Genomic DNA, 24,319 nt, shown 5'->3' on the forward strand with positions numbered 1-24,319 from the left:
CGATTACGAAAATATTCGATAGCTGCAGGCCTACTTGGGACCGTAATTATTCTAAATAATTTTAATTCATCAATTTAGCTTTTATTAACATTGTATTCATTTATAAATCTATTCATAATTACATACAAATAATACCCCCCCAAAAAATCAACAATGATTAATAATCAAAAAATACATACTGTATGTATTATAATAACTGCTAAAATTGAAAAAAAAAATTAACGACCAAAAAATATACTGTATATATATATATATATATATATATGGCGGAAAACATAGACAAGACTGAAAAAGCAGTTTCTGCTCATGCACTCCTCTTTAAAAGAAACTGTGCTGTATTTTACGCCAAAAGAATTGTTGTGTTTGATAGAACAATATGTCTATATGCTGCCATAGCAGATTTATGGCGCAATAAGCCCCCGAACTATTTTTAATTTGTCCGTTTTACCCTGAAAACCCCTGTTTACAGACGTTGCGCAACCGCTTGTTTTAACCTAGCCATAAAAAGAAGTAATCGTATTTATTTTTCGAAATGTCTGTCATTTTTAGCTTTGAATCATTAATAATGTCTAATATTTACTTTAAAAAAAAAAGAAAAAGACTTTGAAAAATTATTCACTCGCGTATTTGAAACTTTTAAACAAATTACATCACAATGAAAAAATTAGCGTCTGTAAAAAAAGTCAGGGGTATCTACCTCATAACTATCGTTTAATTGTATTCATTTTTTTTTTTTTTTTGTTACTGTCGCATTTTCCCCAATATTTTAGATGATAAATACTCGATCCAAACAAAGAAAAATTGAAAAAAAAAAGTTTAAAAGGGTAAATATATGAAAATGAAAATCTCGACCAGTCCTTGATGTCTGCAATTTCTGCATCGCGACCCTTGTTATATTGTCATGTTTCACCAATAAAATCCTCCAAAAATCCAGCTGTGGCTATTCACAGCTGTATCTTGACACTCAGTGATACATGCTACGCGGAGTTTTTAGATCGAAAAGAGGTAATTACGCGATAATATCTCGTTAAAATCTTAATTCTGCTCTCGCATGCTCTCACCTCCAGTTATGGTTTTGCTGTTTAAATTTTTTTTTTTTTTTTTAAATATCCTCCCGTTCAAAATTTTTCTTCCCCCAGATAATTCCAATGATGTATCACACGTGCATATCGGACAATTTTGAAATTTGGCCAAATTGGTTGTCTCATAGTGGAACTTCAAGTAACCTGAGTGTTTTACGCCATATATGTTAAATATGTTTTAACCCTTGATCTCTTTACCGATTATTAAATGACTATCATTGTTAAATAGGTGACGTAATATATCAATCAAATTGTTATTTCATTTGTTTTTTTTTTATATCGCTGTTATTATTATTTCAATAAATTGGTAATGTGTCAACTTTTGAATGGCTGTCCACCGTCCCTGACATGGTTAATGATATTTTATGTATACACTACAGCACTTCTGACCCACAAAATACTTTAGGACAGAGGTCACGGAACCGCGGACCTCGGTCCGGTTCCGGACCCCCAGGCCGTCTGGACCGGATCTCAAGCTAATACACGTTGCAACAACAAAAATCTTTTTTTTTCTGCGGGTTTGCAGAGTGGAGGTGGGCAACAAACAAAAACCTTAGCGGTGACGCGGGTGAGCCAGCCAATGAGAGTGAAGCATATGAAAGTTATTTTTAGAACAACATGTCTCACACTCGCTTTCCAGACTCCGCGGAGTGACAGCCAAAAACTGAGCCGAATGAAGTTGGAGGAAGAGGCGAAAAGGTATGGCAAATGGCGTGCTCAAAACTACGCAAGATTGATGCAGAAAACAGTGTTTAAAGAGGAGTAGACCAACACATTTCTGTTTATTTTACCTGGCGGCAGCACAAGACCGCAATGTTCAGAGACGGTGTTCTGCCAAAATCTGCTACATCGGCGAAACGTCTATATTAGTCGAATTTGACACCCAAAGTACTACCGTGCGTGCTAAACGTGTTTTGTTCTGATGCATACAGGCAGAACGTACTTAAAATGCCTTAAGAAAATACTTTAATGCAGTTATACCAAATAAGGACGGTTTAAATACGTTACGTGACTAATGTGGTCAACTGCTTCAAAGCTAACACAACAAAACCACAATGGTTAAAAGTATGAGAGGGTAATACATGCAAAAAGTATTTTTGAGGCAATGAAAAGGTTCTAAAAAACTAAATAAAAAACAAAAATAGTGAGTACTCGCCGCTTCTGACCGATGTGTGCATGCGTGCGGATGCTTGCGCAAGCACGCTGAGCGTTGTGTAGACGTTTCACCACGTACTAAGGAATGGCCGGACAACGGTAGCGCTTGTAAAAAGCAGCAATTTGAAAAGGCATTATGAGATGAAGCACGCAGCTTTTTCGCAAAGTTTCCCTATGAACTCTGACATCCGTTCTCAAAAAATAGCGGAATTAAGGGCTCAATATGATCGCTTTATTATATATTACTAATTAATTATTGTTAAATATTAGAGATGTCCCGATCGATCGGCATCCCGATCACGTCATTTTCAAAGTATCGGAATCGGCAAAAAAATATGGGACATGCCTTTTTTTAATATATATATATATATTTTTTTTTTAATTAAATCGTTTTCTAATTGTATTTAACGTTACAGACATAATATGTTACACTCATCCAGAGTCTTTAGTTTTGGCTTAAGGTAGGGTTATCAAATTTATCCCGATAATGGCGGCAATTAATTTTTTAAAAAATGTATCACGTTAAATCATTTAACGCAATTATTGTATGCGCTGCACGACCCACTCACGCATCGTCGCGCTCAATCTGTAATGGCGCCGTTTTACCTATATAGAGAACTAAAAGGCAGCATACAATGAGTCGAGTGAATTTTGGAAGCCTTTGGAGCCTTTTTTAATTGGCTAAAGCCTTACTATCCCCCTCCCTACGATTAGAAATATCGTGGGAAGCAATGTGGGGAAGCAAGGTAGTAATTGATCTTTTTCTTAACACCCTATGTTATTTCCCAATGCAGAGAAGATATATCAATTGGTAGCACTACGCACAGTCATGGTTCCACTTCCCATCATGCATTTGGGCATGGCTACAGTATCATTTACTTAAAGCTCAACAAATACACTAGATGGCAATATTTAGTCACAATATACAAAGTCACATTTGTCCTTTAAGAATTACAAGTCTTTCTATCCATGGATCCCTCTCACAGAAAGAATGTTAATAATGTAAATGCCATCTTGAGGATTTATTGTCATAATAAACAAATACAGTACTGTATGTACTGTGAATGTATATATTCATCCGAGTTTTATTCATTTTTTTCTTAATGCATTGCCAAAATGTATATGATCGGGAAAAATTATCGGCAATGATTGGAATTGAATCGGGAGCACACAAAAAAAAATAGCAATCGGATCGGGAAATATCGGGATAGGCAGATACTTAAATTAAAACGATCGGATCGGGAGCAAAAAACCCTAGGAATGGCTGAACAACGGTAGCGCTTGTAAAATGCAGCAATTTGAAAAGGCATTATGAGGCGAAGCACGCAGCTTTTTCGCAAAGTTTCCCTATGAACTCTGTCATCCGTTCTCAAAAAATAGCGGAATTAAGGGCTCAATATGATCGCTTTATTATTTATTACTAATTAATTATTATTAAATATTATTTATTACTTACTATAAATTTATTTTTTATATTTTATTTACATACATGTCTGACTCAACAAGACATGGAAAAACTTATGAATGCATTCATTTTCAGGAAATTGGACTATTGCAACGGTATATTTACGGGTCTTGATAAAAAAAATCAGTCAGGAAAGCTGCAGCTAGAACAGAATGCTGCAGCCAGAGTCCTCACAAATACAAGGAAGCTGGACCACATTACACCGGTTTTGAAATCGCTACACTGGCTTCCAGTGAGTCAAAGGATAGACTATAAAATACTACTGCTCGTCTACAAAACACTTAATGGCCTTGGACCAAAATACATGCTTGATTTGTTACATTCCTATGAGACATTTAGACCTCTAAGGTCGTCTGGAACCGGTCTCCTGCATGTTCCAGTAACAAGAACCAAGCAGGGTGAGGCAGCATTTAGTTATTATGCTCCTCACCTCTGGAAAAAGTTACCTGAACGTCTGAAGTATGCTCAAACTGTTAGCTCTTTTAAATCAGGGCTAAAAACGCTTTTGTTTAACACTGCATATCCATAACTGTCTATATATTTCAATCTACTTGCTTTCTATTCCTCTTGTGCTTATCTCCATTGCTGACTTCAATTAGTAGTAGTAGTAGTACTTTTTTGTTTTATTTTTATTCTATTTGTGATTAAATGCGATTTTTATGTATAATTTTATTTCCGATTTTGATTGTTTTGGTTTTTACGTTGTATTTTTTTAAATGTGATTTTTATGATCTTCATGTGATGTAAAGCACTTTGAATTGCCTTGTGTTGAATTGTGCTATATAAATAAATTTGCCTTGCCTCGCCTTGCCTTACATTTTGGAATGTTGTAATTTATCAGCATGGCCACGTAAAGATACGTTTGTAGTTTTTGGAAAAAAAGAAGCATTACAAATATTTCCGGACCCGAGATTGTTGTAATTTTTAAATTTCGGACCCAGAGGATTTTTAATTCATGACCCCTGCTTTAGGACCTTAAAATAAAACAAATGAAGCTCATTTGTTGTAAGTAGAGCTGAGTGGGTGCACGGGTTTCCCCTGCAAGACCCCCCACGATGCATGCCACCTTTGTAGTGGAACAACAAACAAGTGCTGACTTGATTCCAGTGTGTGTGTGTGTGTGTGTTCATACTTTTCATAGTCGGGCTTGCAGTAGAGCAATCGGTCCCGACAGTAGCAGGTTCCGGTGAGCGCGCTCATGCAAACCGTGCACTTAACGCACGACTCGTGCCACGAGCGCTCGTTGACGCGCAGCAGGAATCGGTCGGCGATCGGCGACGCGCAGCCCGCGCACACCTCGCCGCCTCCGCCCGAGTACTCTGGACCTAAAAGGGGTCAGGACGGGACCGTGGTCCGCCCGGAACAGCGGGGTAAAAAAAGTTAAGACCGACCACAAGGGGGTATAGGTTTGGTCTCAACATTGGTAGGGACAATATAACAGCATAACCTGCATGTACACTAATTGCTGGGGACGGGACATTAATAAGACCAAACAGATTGAGTGAACGGGAGTCCGGGATACATTTCTCACAAATAGGAATCTAATAATTGATAGGCTGAATCAAGGGCGTAGGTTTGGTCTTTATATTGGTAGGGACTATATAACAGCAAAACCTGCATGTACACTTTTTGCTGGGGACGGGACATTAATAAGACCAAACATATTTGGTGAATGGGGGTCAGGGCTACATTTCTCACCAATATGAACCTAATTAATTGATAGGCTAAATGATGAATGCAAAATAAATCTGTATTGACCTATACTGACGTTCACACTGCAAATTTATCAAGTCTTAATCTGATATATTTTTTTAAATCTAGTCAAATAATTTTCTCCATCTTTTTTGTGTGTAGTTAACAGATTAATGCGTCAGATTCTTCCACTTTAATATTACTATTTGTTCGTATTGAGCCCATACATCTAAAATTGGTCATTTTTCACATAAATCAAGAAAAAAATTCTTTCAAATAATGTTTTGAACAATAATCTTGAATTAAGAACATCTCTGACAAACACGATTAAATATACAAACTTTTGCTTATAATAAGTCTGTTAAGAAAAACAGCTAGCTGAAAATAAGCTTATTTCAAGAAATCTCTTCAAGAAATCTGAAGCACTGTAGCAGTAGCAAAATTAGCGGAGTGTCCCCCACCTGCACAGCATTGACGTCTTTTTACATTACTTACAGTGGCTGCTGCTGGCGGGAAAAAAAACTTCTAATATCCCTCGTCTTTGAAGGGGGCGGGGAAGGTGGCATGTTGTATTTCTGTCGGGCTGTGAATGGGTGTGTGTGTGTGTGGGGGGGTTCAAGTCATCAGCCAATCGTGCGTTTGTGGGGAAAAAAATGGACTGGCACATTAAACGAGTGAAAAGGGGTCAGTGTAACTCTGAACATAATGAAAGTACTGTAATTCACTTAATAATGGTAGGCTCAATTATATCCTTAGAACACATAGAAAGATAATCTAAATAACCTATATAACTGAAGTCATTTTATAATGCAAATAAGGTTGCTTAAAAGTTGGTGGGGATAATTTGAGCATCCTGAAAAGTTGGTAATGTTATGTCCCTACCGTCCCTATGCAAACCTACGCCCTTGGGCTAAATGATCAATGCAAAATAAATCTGTATTGACTGACACTAACTTTCATATGGCGGAAAACACAGACAAGACTGAAAAAGCAGTTTCTGCTCCTGCACTCCTCTTTAAAAGAAACTGCTGTATTTTAAGCCAAAACAATTGTTTTGTTTGATTGAACAATATGTCTATATGCTGCCATAGCAGATTGATGGCGCATTAAGCCCCGGAACTATTTTTAATTTGTCCGTTTTACCCTGGAAACCCCCGTTTACAGACGTCACGCAACCACTTTTGTTTCAACCCAGCCATAAAGCGAAGGCAATTAATTATATTTATTATTCAAAATGTCTGTCATTTTTAGCTTAGAATCATTAATTGATGTCTCATATTTCGTTTAAAAAAAAAAAAACAACTTAAAAAAATATTCACTCACATATTTTCAACTTTTAAACAAATTATGGCACAATGAAAAAAAAATGGCATCTGTAAAAAAGTCACAGATATCTACCTCATAACTTGCTTAATTGTATTTTTTTTCTTGCTGTCACATTTTCTCTGATATGTTAGATGATAAATAATGGATCCAAACAAAGAAAAATTGGACGGAAAAAAAAAAAAAAAAACGTTTAAAAGGATAAATATATGAAAAAGAAAATCTCAACCACTCCTCGATGTCTGCGATTTCTGCATCGCGACCTTTGTTATATTACCATGTTTCACCCATAAAATCCCCCAAAAATCCAGCTGTGGCCATTCAGAGCTGTGTATTGACAATCGGTGCATGCTACATGGAGTTTTTGGATCGAAACAAGGTAAGTACGCGAGATGTTAAAGTCATGGCATCTGTAATTCTGCTCTCTCGTGCTCTCACCTCCAGATAGGGTTTTGCTGTTTAAAAAACTTTTTTTTTTTCCTTTTAAATGCCCTCCTGTTCCAAAATTTTCTTCCCCCAGAATATTGAGATTTTAAGCTTTCCAATGATGTATCACACATGCATATCGAACAATTTTGAAATTTGGCCAAATTGGGGGTCTCACAGTGGAACTTCAAGCCACCTGAGTGTTTTCTGCCATATGTTAGTTCAAGTGATACATCATTAGATTCAAACCTTTCTTTTCAAAAACTACTAAAGAAACATTTTGAAAGCTTCCAGAATAAATGTCTGGATTTTTGTTGTTGTTGTTGTTGTTTAGCAAATTTAAATTATATTAACATACACAATAATCGCTTAACTATCCAGGAATGCAAAAAATAAACAATTGTCTTAAGACCACTCAACATTGTCTGTCTAAATAAAGAAATTAAATATAACAGAAAAAACGTCTTAGTTAGGGAATACCAAAAATAAATAAAAATGGAACCTTCCTTCGGGTAAGAGACTACTGCTTTTGTGCACAAACACAACCAAACTCAATAAAAAAAAAGAAAGCTCCTTTGGGCTGCTTTAAGGCGACATAAATAAAATAAAAATGAAAATTGGGAAGAAGGGGGTAAACCTCGGTTCACTAAATTTCTCAGTTTAATTAATGTTAACAGTAGAAAACACATAGAGGACACTTCTCTCTTAGCAGCTTCCTACTAGAGTTTTGCAGGTTAGCAAATTCCCACAGTTTAATGTTATGCTAAGTCTGATGCAGGTCGGACTTTCAGTAGCAAAATTAGTGGTGTGTTCCCCACCTACACAAAATTGACGTCTTTTTTAGGGCTGTCAAAATTATCGCGTTTACGGGCGGTAATTAATTTTTTAAATTAATCACGTTAAAATATTTGACACAATTAACACAAATGCCCCGCTCAGATTAGAATGACAGCAGTGTAATGTCCGCTTGTTACTTGTTTTTTGTTGTTTGGCGCCCTCTGCTGGCGCTTGGGTCCAAATGATTTTATGGGTTTGGAGAGTGAGCATGGTGTAATGACGTCAACAATGGCGAGCTGCTAGTTTATTTTTTGATCGAAAATTTACAAATTTTAATAAAACGAAAACATTAAGAGGGGTTTTAAAATAAAATTTCTATAACTTGTACTAACATTTATTTTTTAAGAACTTCAAGTTTTTTTATCCATGGATCGCTTTAAGAGAATGTTAATAAAGTTAATGTCATCTTGTTGATTTGTTGTTATATTAAACAAATACAGTACTTATGTACCGTATGTTGAATGTATATATCTGTCTTGTGTCTTATCTTTTCATTCCAACAATAGTTTACAGAAAAATACGGCATATTTTATAGATGGTTTGAATTGCGATGAATTACGATTAATTAATTTTTAAGCTGTAATTAACTCGATTAAGAATTTTAATCGTTTGACAGCCCTAGTCTTTTTACATTAGTTACAGTGGTTGCTGCTGCTGGCCGAAAAAAAAATCTAATATTTCTCGTCTTCGAAGGTGGCGGAGGAGGTGGCATGTTGTTGACATGTTGTATTTCTGTCTGGGCTGTGAGTGCGTGTGTGTGTGGGGGGGGGGAATATCATCAGCCAATCAAACGTGTGTTTGAGGGGGAAAAAATGGACTGGCACATTCAGCAAATGAAAATGGGTAAATGTAAGTCTGAACGTAATGAAGGTAATTCACTTAATAATGGTATAGGGTCAATTCCTTACAACATATATGGAAAGAGAATCTAAATTACCTATAAGACTGGAAACATTATATAATGCAAATAAGGTTGCTTAAAAGTTGGTGGGGACAATTTGAGCATCCTGAAAAGTTGCTAGTGTTATGTCCCTTATATGCAAACCTACGCCCTTGCATCACCATCAAATGCATCATTACTCCAGAAACCATACGTGCAAACCAAGTCATAAAATCAAATCAGCAAAATATGTTCCTGGGTTTACGACGGAATCAGCTGCCAAAAAAATCCTAATGCGCCAAAGTTTATTAATCACAATGCAATAATTGATGTGTTACGCCATGTAAAACCTATATGAAATTAACAGAACAGTTTTCCATAAAAGGTGTCACTAAAATAAATTCTCACGATTAATTTGGTTATTAATAGTTGCACGAAAAAAAATGACGCATGCAAAAATATTACAAACCGTTTTAAAATGTGTGATTATATATGAAATAATATTTCTTCATGTGGGTGACCAAATTAGAAAAAGCCCGGAGCTGTATATGTGCTTTCATTTTATTGCATATTAATAATGTAGATGATTAAAAAATGCAATGGGGCATATACATTAGCTTTATTAGGTGAGCAAAAATATTACAAAATAACATTTATCAATAGTGAGGTAATTACAGACGTGCACATTTTAATATATGAAATGAAAACATTGATATTAGGATTTTTACAAACCTTATTAAGTATACAATAACACCTTGAAATAATCTTTTTCTGTAGCCACTCAGCGTATATCTGCACTAACAAAAACAATTTTCATATTCGTTATAACTTTTTATTCCGTTTTTCTTTTCCCGAAAAAGGCCCCGACTTGTTCCTGATTATTATTATTTTTTTTAAACTAAATTCCTTTTAAAAATTTGAAACCATTGCAATGTAAAGGCCCATTTATGCGACTGATGGGCCTGTTTTTTTTTTTTTTTTTTTTTTTTTTTGTCGAGTTGCATATCAAAATTCTTAATATTATTTTTATACTGACCGACAAAAGGTGTTGAGGATGGAGGCTGCTGCAGACACGATGCTTGGTTCTCCTCCGTTTTCATGCCTTCTCTCCTTGCCTCAGTGTGGTCGCTGCATGGAATTTTTTATTATTGAAATGGAAAAATAAGGAAAGAAACAAGGAATTAACGTGTGTGTACAAGATTTAAAAAAAAAAAAAAAAAAAAAAAAAAAAAAACGTAATAGCGGAAAAATACTATTTATTACAAGAAAATATTAACTTTCCTGTTTCCTCGAGTTTTGTTGGGTCACTTTGACGACAAATTAATAAAAAATAAGCTCACACTCATCGGCTGCAATTGAGGCGATAGACCCTCCGAGTCAAAAATGGATCGGACGTCTTTCGCCGTCAATAGCAATGAGAGTAAAATATGTCAGAAACTGATTTTTGAAGCCAAAAATCCATTTTTTTGGACAAAAAAAAGTGGGTCAATTTGACGACTATGAGTAAACATCCTCATACAAAATAACCCCACTAACAATTTCACTGCGAAATACGTGTTAAAATGTTTCATAAATAAAAATCAGACCATTTAAAATCTGGAAAATTTGGTCAATTTGACCTCAGTGAGAAAACATTCAGTCCCAAACAGCAATTTCACTTTCAACAATGTGTTAAAATTGCATACAAGCTTGAGTTATTGCACGTGCTTAATGCAGAGTTTAATTTTAAATTGAATTTTACTCTCACAAATCACCTGATTATAGACAAATAATCATTTCCTTGGGTTAATTTAGAAAATTAATACTACTATAGTTATTTATAACGCGTGGCATTAATAACAAACTTCTGCAAAATACTGAAGCATATACACACCCGTTCAAAAGCATGACAAAAAAGTTGATTCTTTTTAATGATGCATTATCATTCCCTTAACATCTATATTTGTCCTCATTATTGACATGAGTAGATTATTTCAACAGCGTTATTATGAAATACTGAAAAATTACCAGTTTAATTGCTACAGTAACTTAAAAAAAAAGAAAAAAGAAAGAAAGAAAAGAAAAGCGGAGCTTTAATAATGAAAAGAAATGAATTATGGAAATTCAAGCGTAATCTGATTTGCTTTTATGACCAACTCGAGGCTAGGAAGGTGAAAAATTCACGAGGGACACATTAGTGTAATTGCGTGTTCACACTAAATGAGAAAAAAAAAAAAAAAAACAAAAAAAAACAACGGATTAATATTTTGAAAATTGTCAAAGAAACGAGTGATGCAAAATTACAAAATCATGTTTTAATAATCTTAAAAAAACATGTTTGTGCCACTAAAATTTTTAGCAGGTGCTATTTTTATAGAATATCATTAGAAAATTTCAACTCAATGTTCCTGTTCTTACCTCGAGGTGAAACACACTCCTGGAATCTCGGTGGGCAACATTCAAAACACGCTGGCAACTTCCACTTGCACGCTTTCACCTGCAGCTCCCTCTTTTCTTTTTCTCGCTAAACATCCATGATGACACGCCACTCTCAGGCTATTGTCTCTCCTCCTCCTTCTTTACTCTGGCGTGTTTTGTACGTGGAGGGGGAGAGAAAAAAAGGGGTGAGCGTGCAGACAGAGGGAGGGATGCAGACGAAAGGGAGGGAAGAAAAGGTGAGCATGCCATTGATTGATACGGCGCCATGTCTTTTGACATCTTCAAATGCGAATTCATAACATGGATGATGTGGAAATGTTTTGTAGTGATGGCGAACAAATAGTTGTAAATCAATAATAACAAGTCAGAAAGTTGAGGTGAATAAACCTTAACGTCCTTTCCATTCATTACTGCGATCCGAGGCTGGTGTAGTTAGAGAACAGCACCCTCGCGTGGTGAAATGTGGTAAGTACAACAAGATAATCACATAAACGTGATAATATACGCATAAACTTAGTTAATTTTTTAAAATCCTGAGCAATAATTCCCAGTATTGTGAATTATTGACTTTTACCATTTAATCAAACTTCAGTTTTCAAGTTGTGCTACAAGACAGAAGTGAAATAAAACCGTCAATTGTTTTTGTGGATAATCTTTTACGGACATTTGATAATGTGCTCGTTTAAAACATTTGATCAGGAGGGGCGAAAAGGAATCATAACACATCTTACACTACTAAATAATCTTTTAAAGATCAATCCTAACTAGGGATGTCAAAATTATCGTGTTAACGGGCTTCAGAGTGGTTTGATCGAGGATTCAGGGTAATTATTAAATAAAAGAGCCCCATGCATGCATTTTGAAATGTTGTAAAAAAAAAAAATTGCATGGAAAAAATTTGCGTAACTTTAGATCGAAATATTTACGTAAAACGAATAATAACTGCCCGTTTTTTTTTTTCTTTTTTTGTTTTTATTTTAACCAAGAATGTATACTGTTCTATGTTCATATCTATAGAAATTCAGCTATGTACGCATTTATTTACAAGAATTTTCAACTAAAAAATCTCATTTTTGTGTTGGCCACCACGTTGGATTTTCACAATAGCGTAATTTTAGCTTGAAATGTTTGAATAAAATGAATGATAATTGCCCGTTTTTTTGCTTTTGACCAAGAATCTAGACTGGTCTATGTTCATATTTATTGAAAATGGGGGATGTACCGTAATTTTCCGAATATAACGCACACTTTTTTCCCTCCCAAATCAACTTGTAAAATCATGGTGCGCATTATAAATGGGTACATGGACGGAGACAGAAATTATATATAAACTAGGGCTGCCAAAATTATCGCGTTAACGGGCGGTAATTAATTTTTAAAATTAATCACGTTGAAATATTTGACGCAATTAACGCACATGCCCCGCTCAGACAGATTTAAATGACAGTACAGTGAAATGCCCACATGTTGTGTTTTATGGAGTTTTGCCGCCCTCTGCTGGCGCTTGGGTGCGACTGATTTTATAGGCTAGACATCAACAATGGCGGGCTACTAGTTTATTTTTTGATGGAAATTTTTACAAATTTTATTAAAACGAAAACATAAAGAGGGGTTTTAATATAAAATTTCTATAACTTGTACTAACATTTATCTTTTAAGAACTACAAGGCTTTCTATCCATGGATCGCTTTAGCAGAATGTTAATAATGTTAATGCCATCTTGTTGACTTATTGTTATAATAAACAAATACAGTCCCTATGTACCGTATGTTGAATGTATATATCCATCTTGTGTCTTATCTTTCCATTCCAACAATAATTTACAGAAAAATATGGCATATTTTATAGATGGTTTGAATAGCGATTAATTGCGATTAATTAAGTTTTAAACGTTAGGGGGAGTATCATTCCGAGAAAAATTGCTCGGAATACTCTTTGAGAAACATTTGACAATCGGGCCTTTAGGAATTTTGATCAGCAGGTGTGAAAATAAATCATAACACCTCTGACAACACTGGGTAATCTTGGAAATAACCTGCACTGATTTTGATAGGTGGTTAAAATCAACACTAACACACTACACACCACTTGATAATCACTCAGGATGATCTTCCAAGGCCATACAATAATCAAACATTCTGATTTCAACGTTTTGGGGGGTTATGATTCCTTGGGTAATTACTCAGGATACACTTTGAGAAACATTTGACGGTCGGGCCTCTTTGTATTTTGATCAGCAGGTTTGAAAATAAATCATATACACTTCATACCACTGGATAATCTTGCAAATGACCTCTGTCGATTTTGATATTGGGTAAATCAATCCTAAGACACTACACACCAGTTGATAATCACTCAGGATGATTTTACAGGGCCAATCGATAATCAGGCATATTCAGATTTTAATGTTGGGGGTTGTATCATTCCTACGAAAATGGCTCAGGGTACTTTTTTAAAAACATTTGACAATCGGGCCTTTTTAAATTTTGATCAGCAGGTGTGAAAATAAATCAGACACATTTCATACCAGTGGATAATTTTGCAGATGACCTCTTCTGATTTTGATAGTGGGTTAAAAATCAATCCTAACACACTACACACCACTTCATGATCACTCAGGATGATCTTTCAAAGCTATACGATAATCGGACATATGTATTCTGATTTTAATGTTGGGGGATATATCATTCCTAGGAAAATTGCTCAGGATACTTTTTGAAACACATTTGATAATCAGGCCTTTTGATTGTTGATCAGCAGGTGTGAAAATAAATCAGATTTCATACCACTGGATAATATTCCAGCTAACCTCTGCTGGTTTTGATAAGGGGTTGAAAATCAATCCTAACACACTACACACCACTTGATAATCGCTCAAGTTGATCTTTCAAAGCCATACGATAATCGGACATATTCTGATTTTAATGTTGGGGGATGTATCATTCCTAGGAAAATTGCTCAGGATACTTTTTGAAAACCATTTGACAATCAGGCCTTTTTGAATGTTGATCAGCAGGTGTGAAATCATACACATTTCATAGCACTGGGTAACCTCTGCTGATTTTGATAGTGGGTTGATTTTAATTTTTGGGCAGGAGGTATAATTCTTAGGACAAATGCTCAGGACACACTTTGAAAAACATTTGATAATCGGGCCTTTTTTATTTTGATCAGCAGGTGTGAAAATAAATTATAACACCTCTGACACCACTGGATAATCTTGCATATAACCTCAGCTGAGTTTAATAGGCGGTTAAATCAATCGTAGCACACTACATACTAGTTAATCGGTCAGGATAATCTTCCAGAGCCATACGATAATCGAATATATTCTGATTTTAATGTTAAGAGAGGATGCATCATTCCTAGGAAAATTGCTCAGGATACTTTTTGAAAAACATTTGACAGTCGGGCCTTTTTGAATGTTGATAAGGAGGTGTGAAATCATACACATTTCATAGCACTGGATAATCTTTCAGATAACATCTGCTGATTTTGATAAGGGGTTAAAAATCAACCCTAACACACTACACACCACTTGATAATCGCTCAGGATGGACTTCCAGAGCTAAATGAAAATCTGACATTCTGATTTCGATGTTGGGGAATGTATCATTCCTAGGAAAATTGCTCAGGATTCTTTGAAAAACATTCAGCAATTGGGCCTTTTTGAATTTTGATCAGCAGGTGTGAAAACAAATCATGTACACTTCATACCACTGGATAATCCTGCAGATGACCTCTGCTGATTTTGGGTTGATTTTAATTTTGGGGCAGGGGGTATAATTCCTAGGACAAATGCTCAGGACACACTTTGAAAAACATTTGATAATCGGGCCTTTTTAAATTTTGATCAGCAGGTGTGAAAATAAATTATAACACCACTGGATAATCTTGCAAATAACCTCGGCTGATTTTAATAGGCGGTTAAATCAAACATAACACACTACACACCACTAGTTAATCGGTCAGGATAATCTTCCAGTGCCATACGATAATTGGATATATTCTGATTTTAATGTTAAGGGAGGTGGGTTTCATTGCTTGAATAATTGCTCAGGATACTGTTTGAGAAAAATTTGACAATCGGGCCTTTTTGAATTTTGATCAGCAGGTGTGAAAATAAATCATAACACTCCTCACACCACTGCACAATCTTACGAATAACCTCGACTGATTTTGATAGGTGGTTAAAATCAATACTAATACACTACACAGCACTAGATAATCGCTGAGGATAATCTTCCAGAGCCATAAGATAATCAAACATATTCTGATTTTGTTGTTAAGAAGGGTTGGGTGGCATTCCGAGAATAATTGCTCAGGATACTCTTTCAGAAACATTTGATAATCGAACCTTTTTGAATTGTCTAGCAGGTGTGTAAATAAATCATAACACTACTCACACCACTGGATAATCTTTCCGATAACTTCTGCTGATTTAAACAGGGAGTGAAAATCAATCCTAACACATTCCAAACCACAGGATAATTACTTAATATCATATTTTTGAGACATAATTGGGCTCTTGAGTGATTTTAATCAAAAACGGACAGGAAAAACAATCAAATCTAGTCCAATTATTGTTATCGTCAGTCCATTTCTGACTCGCGTTGGACATTCTGGTGTTTTCTTGGGGCTTTGCCAGCTGTAAAAGTCAATAAAAAGATCAGCTTGGCGTGTTCCTCATACAAAAAGTTGTTCCTCCTTGCCTGATTGACTCCGCCTCAACTTCAAACCAGATAGGATGGTGTGCACGGGCGAGGTCAAGCGTTGTTCTGGAGGAAGAGGCCTCGGCGACCGGCACGAGGCCTTCCTCTCGTTGTCCGTCACTTGGCGGTCCGCCGCCGGCTCCAGTCCGAGCATGTACTGCACGACGTCCCGCGGGCTAAGAGGCGGAACGTCCTCGGCGGCGTCCCCACGAGTCGGCCGGACGTCGTCAGAGTTCCGGTGAGGTTCTGGTGAGGAGCTGCGACTGCTGTCGGCGCTTCGCGAGGGTTCCTCGGAAGGCGCGGAGGGACGTCCGACGTCGCGGCTCGGCTGGCCGGGACCTCGGCCCCTGGGGTTGTGATGGCGGTGGTACTTGACGGGTTGCCTGGTGAAGCGGTAGTGGGGTTTGTCTGAGGGGAAGCTCGCCGTCGGGTCGTGACTAGTCTGGGATCCGCTCATAGCCAGGACTGGGACACCACAAATACATAACAACATAAAAACATCTTAATATTTGTGAAATTGTATGTCAATCTCTGATTTTTTTTTTTTTTTTAAAAACAGGATTTACTACCTACAAGCATGAGTGTTCCTTTAGCCAACAACATTCAAGCTAGCACGCTGCTAGCTTTGTTACTTAGTAGCACTGGATAATATTGCTGATATATTGTCATATATACAGTGGATACAGTGGGCCAAATAAGTATTTAACCAACCACCAATTGTGCAAGTTCTCCTACTTGAAAAGATTAGAGAGGCCTGTAATTGTCAACATGGGTAAACCTCAACCATGAGAGACAAAATGTGAAAAAAAAAAAAACCCACAAATTTGGTTTGGTTTGGTCACCTACAAACAAGCAAGATTTCTGGCTGTCAAAGAGGTCTAACTTCTTCTAACGAGGTCTAACGAGGCTCCACTCATTACCTGTATTAATGGCACCTGTTTTAACTCATTATCGGTATAAAACACTCTTAACTCCACTATGGCCAAGACCAAAGAGCTGTCGAAGGACACCAGAGACAAAACTGTAGACCTGCACCAGGCTGGGAAGACTGAATCTGCAATAGGTAAAACGCTTGGTGTAAAGAAATCACCTGTGGGAGCAATTATTAGAAAATGGAAGACAAACAAGACCACTGGTAATCTCCCTCGATCTGGGGCTCCATGCAAGATCCCACCCCGTGGCGTCAAAATGATAACAAGAACGGTGAGCAAAAATCCCAGAACCACACGGGGAGACCTAGTGAATGACCTATAGAGAGCTGGGACCACAGTAACAAAGGCTACTATAAGTAACACAATGTACCGCCAGGGACTCAAATCCTGCACTGTCAAACGTGTCCCCCTGCTGAAGCCAGTACACGTCCAGGCCCGTCTGTGGTTCGCTAGAGAGCGTTTGGATGGTCCAAAAGAGGACTGGGAGAATGTGTTATGGTCAGATGAAACCAAAATAGAACTTTTTGGTAGAAACACAGGTTCTTGTGTTTGGAGGAGAAAGAATACTGAATTGCATGCGAAGAACACCATACCCACTGTGAAGCATGGGGGTGGAAACATCATGCTTTGGGGCTGTTTTTCTGCAAAGGGACCAGGACGACTGATCTGTGTAAAGGAAAGAATGAATGGCGCCATGTATCGAGAGATTTTGAGTGAAAATCTCCTTACATCAGCAAGGGCATTGAAGATGAGACGTGGCTGGGTCTTTCAGCATGACAATGATCCCAAACATACAGCCAGGGCAACAAAGGAGTGGCTTCGTAAGAATCATTTCAAGGTCCTGGAGTGGCCTAGCCAGTCTCCAGATCTCAACCCCATAGAAAATCTGTGGAGGGAGTTGAAAGTCCGTGTTGCCCAACAACAGCCCCAAAACATCACTGCTCTAGAGGAGATCTGCATGGAGGAATGGGCCAAAATACTAGGAACAGTGTGTAAAAAGCGTGTGAAGAGTTACAGAAAACGTTTGGCCTCCGTTATTGCCAACAAAGGGTACAAAACAAAGTATTGAGATGAACTTTTTGTATTGACCAAATACTTATTTTCCACAATGATTTGCAAACAAATTCTTTAAAAATCAAACAATGTAATTTTCTGTTTCCCCCCCCCCCCCACATTCTGTCTCTCATGGTTGAGGTTTACCCATGTTGACAATTACAGGCCTCTCTAATTTTTTCAAGAGGGAGAACTTGCACAATTAGTGGTTGACTAAATACTTATTTACCCCACTGTAAGGTGACACTTTATGCATATACGCAATGTGACATTAGAATTCAAAATATTGCGTGAATATCTTTTGGAGAAATACTTCACTTGGAGAAATACCTAGTGAATGTTTTACACTGTGAGGGCAAAGGTCATGGCCTGCGACAGAGCCCTAAAGAAGAACTGAAAATGAACATTTGAATGCACTCAACTAGCAAGAAATGCCAAAGTAGGAAGGAAGTCTTACATAACCACAAAAAGTCACAAAGTCAGAATAGAGGAAGCAAAAACCTAGCTAGCAGGAGCAACAAACTTATTAAAAGTCAACCAATAATACTTCCAACTATAGTTTTTGAAGCCGCTGTTCTAGTCACTGCTTTACAGATTTAGCCTCACCTACCTGCTCTGTCATTGGCTTCGGGGCCGAGCTTGTCCACCGCCTCATTGGACGAAGACTTGTCCGATATATAACCCTCGCTTGACTCTCTCTTCATTCTTTCGCTCTGTTGGGATGACATTTGAGAGGCCGAAATCATTCACTACCATTGACGGCGAAAGACGTCGGCGCCGTTTGAGCTGAGAGGGCTGGCAGCGAATGATTGGTCTATCGCCATCAATAGCAGCATATAAGTGTGTGTAAATCTCATCGGCGCTGAAAGAGTTCATTTAAATGCTTTTATTTTGTCTATTTATATTGTTAACGGGGCGGATCCACCAGGGTGGCATGGGAGGGCAACTGCCACCCGAAAAGACAGGCTTACCACCCCAGTCAACACCAATGGAAAAAAAGGCTCCAGTCAATTGTATTTTAAACACATGACTAGGGATGGGAATTGATAGGATTTTTACGATTCCGATTCCATTATCGATATTGCTTAACGATTCGATTCTTTATCGATTCTCTTATCGATTCTAATTTGGGGGAAAAAAAGAAAAAACGTTTTGATTGGCATCGAGTTTGTTTAATCAGAAGTCACAACCTTACAAACTCACAATGAGATCATAAGAGGCCCAAAGCCTCAATGTTAACTGTGGCAATAAGTGGCAAATACACAAGAATGTGTAACATTTTACTGAAACATTTATCTAATAGAAATAAAAAATATTGGTATATATTGGCAGATAGGTTTTTGTTCTGCCTTTGGCAATATGTGTTAAAGCAGGGGTCCCCAAACTTTTTCCTGTGAGGGCCACATAATTTTTCCCTTCTCTGATGAGGGGCCGGGGTCAGTTTGTAACAGAAAAAGTGTGACGATTGCAGAAGTGCATAAATGTAAAAAATTATTGTTTTTCAGAAAGCCACAATCAAATAACCCTTTCTGGATTCTTTATAATAATAATAATAATAATAGTTAATAATAAAAACACTATTAATTAAATAGATAATAACCAAATAACCCTCTCTGAGTTCTTCAAGGAAAAGGCCAGAAAATAAATAACACGATTGAGAAAAAAAAAAAAATTCAAAATGGCCCGACCAAATGTGGAGGCGGGCCGTATTTGGGCCATGGGCCGCAGTTTGGGGACAGCTGGGTTAACATGTATTATTTTACCATTACATTGAATTGCATGCCTTTTAGTTTTTGTGGCGCTTACACGCTCAAGTGGGGGCGCCCTTGCGCTTCCTCACGCGAAGACGAACGCGCTCACGCGAAGAAGAGCACGCTTACACCCAAAGAAGAAATGCCGCATCCAAGTGAGTGAGCGAGTTAGTGAGAGAGGGAAACACTTCTACGAGCCTACGTTCTTTGTTAATGTTAATATCTACAGAGGCAACGCCTGTATGTATCATCTTTTGTGTTGTTGTTGTTGTGTTTCCACTCGCGATCGGACACTTAAATCCAGTTGTGTAGTGGTTTGAACGATGTGCTAATGCTAGCGAACGAATGCTAACCATACTGTTATTAGCAGCTAATCATCGCTGATTTACGTTGATGCAAACCTGTTTGTTTTTGGGGACGAAATGGATTTGTTTCATTTCTATTCTTAGTTTCACTCTTCACGTGATGGTTGAATAAAGTCAACAAATTATACCAACGTCTTCTGCATCGTCATTTGGGAGTTTAGCTAGCTGTATAGCCAGGACTGAGCCTTAGCCTCTCTGTGAGGACAGCGCAGTCGTATTCCCTCCCGATGCAGTTATCTCCACCTTGCAATGACTGCAAGTCGCTTTGTTGTAATTTTTCCTCGTGAAGTGAAGACACACTTTCGAGCGTTTGAACCTACGTGCTGTCATTGTTATGTTTATGGCTGCAATGCTCGTGCTTACCCGTCGTAACCTTTCATTTTCACACTCTTTCCTGGTGAAGTGTAGTCAAACTTTGGAGCGAGTGGTTCTTGGCGCCATGCTAGTTTGATGCGTCTGGACAACAAGACACGTCACGACGCAATATGCGTCTTTAGGAATCGTTAAAGGGATCGTTAAGGCTTTTTCATTGTGATGTCGAGGCCTCGAAACACTCGGAACTGGCTCCGAATTGGAATCGGATTTCGATTTCCATCCCTACACATGACATTGCTTAGTGTCTCTATATGAGTTTTTTAATATCACTTGGGCCTTTCTATCGTGTTTGCGTACGATCTCTGAGCAAACTCTGATTGAATATGTGTACACATTTGTCGTGTAGTGTATCACAAAAGTGAGTACACCCCTCGCATTTCTGCAGATATTTAAGTATATCTTGTCATGGGACAACACTGACAAAATGACACTTTGACACAATGAAAAGTAGTCTGTGTGCAGCTTAAATAATAGAGTTCATTTATTTTCCCCTCAAAATAACTCTAAATATAGCCATTAATATCCAACCCCCTGGCAACAAAAGTGAGTAAACCGCATGGGAACTACGTACATCTCTAAATGTCCAAATTGAGCACTGCTTGTCATTTTCCCTCCAAAATGTCATGTGACTCATTACAGGAGTGCTGTCAGCATTGCTGCAGAGATTGAAGAGGTTGGGGGTTAGCCTGTTAGCGCTATCTATCGGTAAAACGGCGTCTTTATAGATTGAACGCGACAATGCGTGAGTGGGTCGTTCAGCGCATGCGTTAATTATTTAACGTGATTAATTTTAAAAAATTAATTACCGCCGTTAATGCAATAAATTTGATAGCCCTACTCTGGATGAGTGTAAGACATTTTGTCTGTAACGTTAAATACAATTAGAAAACAATTTAAATAAAATATATACGTATATATATTAAAAAAAAAGGCATGTCCGATATTTTTTTGACGATTCCGATACTTTGAAAATGACGTGATCGGGCCCGATCGATCGGGATTGTAAAACAATGTTAGCATTTTATAGCATTTAAGCCAGCTGACTTTTGCTCTGCAAGTTAGCCAATGGTTCTTTTGTTGTACTTAGATCCTCATTTTTGTATTTTTTTTATACCATTTGAGGCTCAGCTCTGGTATTTTAATTTTCTATGCTTCTTATTAGATTATTCGATTATTCGAACTAACTAGTTACTTGATTAATCGACTACTAAAATAATAGATTGCTGCAGCCCTAGTTTTCTTCCATATTGTTTGTAACATAGCTACCACGTGGCCAAATATTTTTGTCTACAGCTGAAGCAACAGGTGTGAAGCAACAGAAGTGAATAGAGCAACACGCAAGCGAAGAAGCAACAGCTGTCCACTGAGTTAATCTAAGCAACAACAACAACAAAAAAAGCATTAGGCGCTAAGGCTATTATGACAGCTATCTGGTTTAGTAGCTGAGATTTGTAGAAACTCAGTGAAATAAGAGCACACTTTACTTCTAGTGAGTAAGGGCGCTCCCTTGAGGTCGTTCCTTGCTCTGCTCTGCTGTCAAAGTCCCCCTCAAGAGGACAGGCGTCTCTGGGCGGGGTGTCCTGGAGTGGACACGCCGGAGGAGGGGTGGACATCCCGGGTGTCCGGCGGGGGAGCAGGACCTTGTCGTGTTGCGAGATGAGGAATTCCACCAGCAAAGCCTGGTAGGCGTTTTCCTGCAGGGCCACGGAGGGCTGGTCGGTGCACACCGGGGGGCGCAAGAGAGTCGGACCGAAGACAATGCCCAAATTGCAGGAGGACATCTTGTTCTCGTCGTTTAAGGAAACCCTACATGACAGACAAATTGAAGGGTGTCACATTTCAAAATGGACCAAAATAGTGGAGGAAAATCTCAAGATCATTTTGTACTCAAATTGTGGCGTATATGTAGAACACAATGTGCGTTTTTTTGTTGTTGTTGTTGCTGTTTTACAAATTTATTGCTCTTTTAATGCTCTGAAAGATGAGCATTCACAGCCAGTCCTCCCAATTTAAATGAATTGGATTTTTAGAGTATTTTGGGGATCATTACCAGAATTGTTGTATTACCTTCTATTAATTTATTCTTTTTCATTATCCATAAAAAGATGTAAAAATACAGTGCCCTCCATAATTATTGGATTTATAATAATTATGTGGTTTTTTAGCTTCTAATAATTTTTTTTCTTAATAATATGGGACCTTAATGGAAAAAAAGAGAAAAATCCAACCTTCAGTACAAGTGCATTTATTCAGTGGGGAAAAAATCCTACATAAAGAAATAATTATTTGACATCAAATAATGTGTGTCACAATTATTAGCACCCCTGGTGTTAATACTTTGTACAACCTCAACCTCAACAATCTCTCTAAATCAGACATGTCCAAAGTCCGGCCCGGGGGCCAAATGCGGCCCGTGGTCAAATTTCATCCGGCCCCCGGCCTCTGTCATAAAATCAATAACATCTGGCCCGCACACAGACTTAATAAATTGGACACCAGTACTGCAACCAGCATATGAAGTAGCTTACACACGAAATGCTGCTCCTCATTTACCCACTAAAAGGCAGCAGCACTTTAACCCTTTATTGCCAAATGTAACACATTTGATACACTTAAAATTTCATGATTTTGAGACTAATTTTGAATTTTGACATTTCTTTTTGAAAAAAAAAAAAGATGGATGCAAGTTAACACATGCATCTGCAGGTTCCATGAGAAAAAAAACATGATTTAGCATGGGTTATAGACAGGGGTGCACATCAGTGGTCCGCATGCGCGCATGCGTACTGGACGTAGACAAACGCGCTGGCCCTCAACGGCTTCCATACGCTTTTGCGTACCGATGGCTGCGGCGGACACGAGAAAATAACTTCTCGAAATGTCGAAGAGGCAGGCCACACTGAGTAACTACTTACGTGTTCCCCCACCCCCGTCAAAAGACAGACAGACGACAGAGACGTCACCGGAGCTACCGAAAAGTGAAAAGCTGAAAAGTGGCTACAGGAGGTACCATGGCTAGAAGCAAATGATGCTCGCACGGAAATGCGGTACAAAATGTGCCGTGAGAATCCCAATGTCGCCGATAAGAGCAGCGCATTTTATGGAGGGTCAAAGAATTTCAGCCATCCAAACTTTGAAAAGCACGAAAAAAACAGAGAGCATGTGGCAATTAAGCAAACTATCGATGTCAAACAGGACCCCACTCGCCCTATGGACAAGTGGGGGAATAAAGGTAATGAACAGCGACATGCACTGACAAACGTGTTTTTGCTCGCATTTTACAAAGCTAAACATGCACGTTCAATGAGGTCTTATGAGGAGGATATCCCACTTTTAAAAAGGCTTGGAGTTAATGTGGGAGCCGCATAATGCCCTTTATTTTGAATTGGTGCTTCTTATTTCTTTACATTTCACTTCAAAGTAATGGCAATTTTGTTGTGCCAGTTGATGTTAATCAAGCATTAATTGTTAATATAATTAAAGTTAATTGGCTCTAAGTAAAGCTTGTCATAAATTTATCGCATCAGGCGGGTCGGCTCTCAAGCTCAATGAGGACAAAGTCACATCTCCAGGTCCTCCTCTGAGAACCTGGGCAAAAAAATTATGTGCACCCCTGGTTATAGATATTAGAGCGCTTGTTAAACATATTCATTTTGACTTTTCTTTTTACAAATTTGAAAAATAGGTTTCATTAGGACCTTATTTTTCAAATTTTGGGATTCTCTGAATTGCTTCATGTTGCAGGTATTTAAGGGCTAAGCAACATTACTCCGTGTGACCCATTATTTCCATTTTCTAAAATGGCGACAATCAACAAAAAAAAGAAAGTTGACTGTGACGGCCGACGCTTCAA

The 24,319-nt window shown here is 37.8% G+C and overlaps 2 protein-coding genes across 3 annotated transcripts in view; both read right to left on the reverse strand.

The window, feature by feature from the left end:
• The window catches only part of lmx1al (LIM homeobox transcription factor 1, alpha-like), a 76,379-nt gene extending 63,689 nt beyond the window's left edge, over positions 1–12,690 (reverse strand). The window contains exons 1-3 of the mRNA XM_057861525.1: positions 11,258–12,690; positions 9,897–9,988; positions 4,835–5,027 (exon numbers count right to left, since the gene is read on the reverse strand). Coding sequence (XP_057717508.1) covers positions 4,835–5,027; positions 9,897–9,988; positions 11,258–11,298 — 326 coding nt within the window. The 5' untranslated portion in view covers positions 11,299–12,690. The remainder of the gene's footprint in view (positions 1–4,834; positions 5,028–9,896; positions 9,989–11,257) is intronic.
• A 397-nt stretch (positions 12,691–13,087) lies between these two features.
• The window catches only part of gmip (GEM interacting protein), a 67,889-nt gene continuing 56,657 nt past the window's right edge, over positions 13,088–24,319 (reverse strand). Inside the window, exons 19-21 of one of the 2 annotated variants that reach the window (XM_057860916.1) lie at positions 21,951–22,272; positions 18,586–18,688; positions 13,088–16,455 (exon numbers count right to left, since the gene is read on the reverse strand). In XM_057860916.1, the coding sequence (XP_057716899.1) occupies positions 15,965–16,455; positions 18,586–18,688; positions 21,951–22,272 (916 nt within the window). In that variant the 3' untranslated portion in view covers positions 13,088–15,964. The remainder of the gene's footprint in view (positions 16,456–18,585; positions 18,689–21,950; positions 22,273–24,319) is intronic. The other variant, XM_057860917.1, reaches the window with a different exon arrangement.

Source organism: Corythoichthys intestinalis, chromosome 16 (assembly GCF_030265065.1).
Source record: "Corythoichthys intestinalis isolate RoL2023-P3 chromosome 16, ASM3026506v1, whole genome shotgun sequence".
Classification (NCBI taxonomy): Eukaryota; Metazoa; Chordata; class Actinopteri; order Syngnathiformes; family Syngnathidae; genus Corythoichthys; species Corythoichthys intestinalis.